The 2481-nt window shown below is 35.8% G+C and overlaps 1 protein-coding gene across 1 annotated transcript; it reads right to left on the minus strand.

Moving 5' to 3' along the window:
- Positions 1–227: 227 nt before the first annotated feature.
- Positions 228–2259, minus strand: LOC127126245 (protein TAB2 homolog, chloroplastic). The gene is made up of 5 exons (XM_051055133.1): positions 1645–2259; positions 1184–1253; positions 873–1044; positions 634–777; positions 228–560 (listed from the first exon to the last, which is right to left on the minus strand). Exons 1-5 carry the CDS (start codon positions 2115–2117, stop codon positions 301–303), a joined length of 1119 nt encoding a protein of 372 aa, XP_050911090.1. The 5' UTR covers positions 2118–2259; the 3' UTR covers positions 228–300.
- Positions 2260–2481: the final 222 nt, after the last annotated feature.

Raw genomic sequence — 2481 nt, forward strand, 5'->3', positions numbered from 1 at the left:
ATGAGTTTGTGCAGTATAATTAAAGTTGTATAGATAAATGGATCTTACACAATAGGGTGTTTTGTTAATGTAGGCTATGAATTGTCATCATTAAAATATTCAAGCAAAATTGTATGTTAAGTTATATCTAAATGTAGTTGATAATTGATATTGTTTACCAAAGTTTCGCAAGGTGCTTCGTTCAACATTTTTTATGTGATGTTTAATGAATGTGTATTTATGATTACTTAACCAATAAGTGTTTACTTGTTTTTCAAAACTATTTGTTCTGTGAATATTGTGTCACAATAACTTGCATGATTATACAGGTGGAGGAGGCAAGTCTAGCAAAAGCCAGAAGCCAACACATTTTTCAGAATCTAACTCATTTTGGATTGCAAGGAAATGCAAACCTCCAGAAGCTTTCTTGGCTGCTTCCCATGCTTCAGATTCTTTGGTTGATGTAGGAGTTTTCTTATACGTCGCGTATACATACCGAGTTGAAATCGCAACCGAAAGAGTCAGGTTAGCGCGAGCGGCGTCGGCTTCAATGGTGCAGAGCTCCAATTCGTTCATAAAAGCTGTGACTGTAAATTGTTACAAGAAGCATATGTAGCTATGATATCGCGCACACTGATGTATAAGGTTTTTTACCTGATAAATCTTTAGCACGAGAAGATGCAACGGCGAGACCCGGGATCAACGTCTTCTCGTCGATTTCAATGCCCAATAAATCAAGATCTAGCCCAGAACCATAGCCAAATCTTTCTTCTGAGGCAGAGGCCTCTTCTCGGACAGCTTTAATATAGGTAATTGATAGTAAAACGAGACAATTAGAAACTATGTAGTGCGACAGTGAAACAAACGACATAAAAGCGGATAAATCTCTTTACCTGAGTAAGGTAACTGAACAAACGCCCATCTTTCGCCAAAAAGATCTTCGGGAAGTTTCGTGGGAAAGGGATTGTCTAATGGCAAAAGAGGCTTGGAACCCTTTTGAAAACCGGGATGTTTTGAATAAACAGTCTCGAAGCGTTCGTCTAGCCATAAAAGTAATGACAAACACTGAAAAGTATCAAAAAAAGTCGCATAAGATACACACCGGTGCACCTCTAAAAAGGAAATAGAACCCAAGGAAACCTATATAATTTTCCGCAGAGCAATGAAATTTCACATCAGCAGCAAAATCTGAAATCATACTCACTCGTTTACTAGGAAGAGCTACTATATCAAGCTCCTTACACGCTTTTGTAATAATTGTCTGCATCTGTGCCCTACAAAGAACAAAAGTACAACACTTCATCAATATTCCTCACTCTAACATCAACACCAAGCAAAACAATGTCTTAGGATACAATCTAGCAAGATATGATAATAATACTACATATACGCCATGTTTTACACATGACCGTCTATAAGGGCATGCAAAACATACTACACATGATCCAAAATTTGTCACAAAAACTAAAGACGGACTAACTTACATAGAGTCTCCAGAAACTAAAGACGGCTCTGGTTTTATGCATGGTGCATATTAAAAGCAAAAGAACAGACCATTATAACATGTACACTTTCATTCTACTAATGTAACAATCACTACAAGTCTTAGGTAACACTCTTGACAGAAAATAACTACTAAAAGTACCATATAGTGAATCAATTTACCTAAAGAAGCGAATGTTTCTAGGCACGGGTAGATCCAGCTCATCACAAATACCAACAATAGAATCCTTAAGAGTGATACTATTAATAACATTATTAGGAAAATACTTGGTATATTGAAGTGAAAGAGATTTATCACAAACAACAAGCTCCCAGAGTTTCTTTCCTCTAGCATCAAGAATGGGTCTAGAACAGAAATCCAGTTCCCAGCTTAATATCTTAGCAGGATCAGTTTCTGGGTCAAGATAACAGGTTTCAGCAGTTGGGTCTTCTTTGTCTTCTTCAACTTCTTCCGGGGTGATTGTTGCTGAGGTTTCTGATATAGAACATGTTCGAATTTGAAGGAAGGGTTTATTGTTGGTGAAAAATGGGAATTTGATGGTGGGTTTTGAAGAGGAGAGTTTGGTGATGATGGAATTGGGGTAGTTGAAAGATGGGGTTTTGGTTGTTGTGGAGTTGAAGCTTAGAGTAGCCATGGTTATGGCTATGGTTTGTGGAACTGGTTAGTTTGTGTGGTTGAGTGAGTTATCCATTGTCGCATGTTTTGGTTTTTTTGGGTTTTTAAAAAATGTCCTTCAAAAAACAAATGTACTTTGTATCAAAACAGGACCTGAGAGTAAGCTGCCTAGCATAAAAGGTAACCGTTAGCATTTAATGGAGAATTAATCCTAGTTATGGTCGATAATTTTATCTATTTTAGATAAGGGACATGTTTATTTTAATATGAATAGTAAAATAAATATTAAAAAGGAAATAAATAAAATTAATTATGAAAAAAAATAAAATATATTTTATTAATCATATACAAACTTAACCTAGGATCTGTTTGTTTTAATTTTT

The sequence above is a fragment of the Lathyrus oleraceus genome, chromosome 3 (genome assembly GCF_024323335.1).
Source record: "Lathyrus oleraceus cultivar Zhongwan6 chromosome 3, CAAS_Psat_ZW6_1.0, whole genome shotgun sequence".
NCBI lineage: Eukaryota > Viridiplantae > Streptophyta > Magnoliopsida > Fabales > Fabaceae > Lathyrus > Lathyrus oleraceus.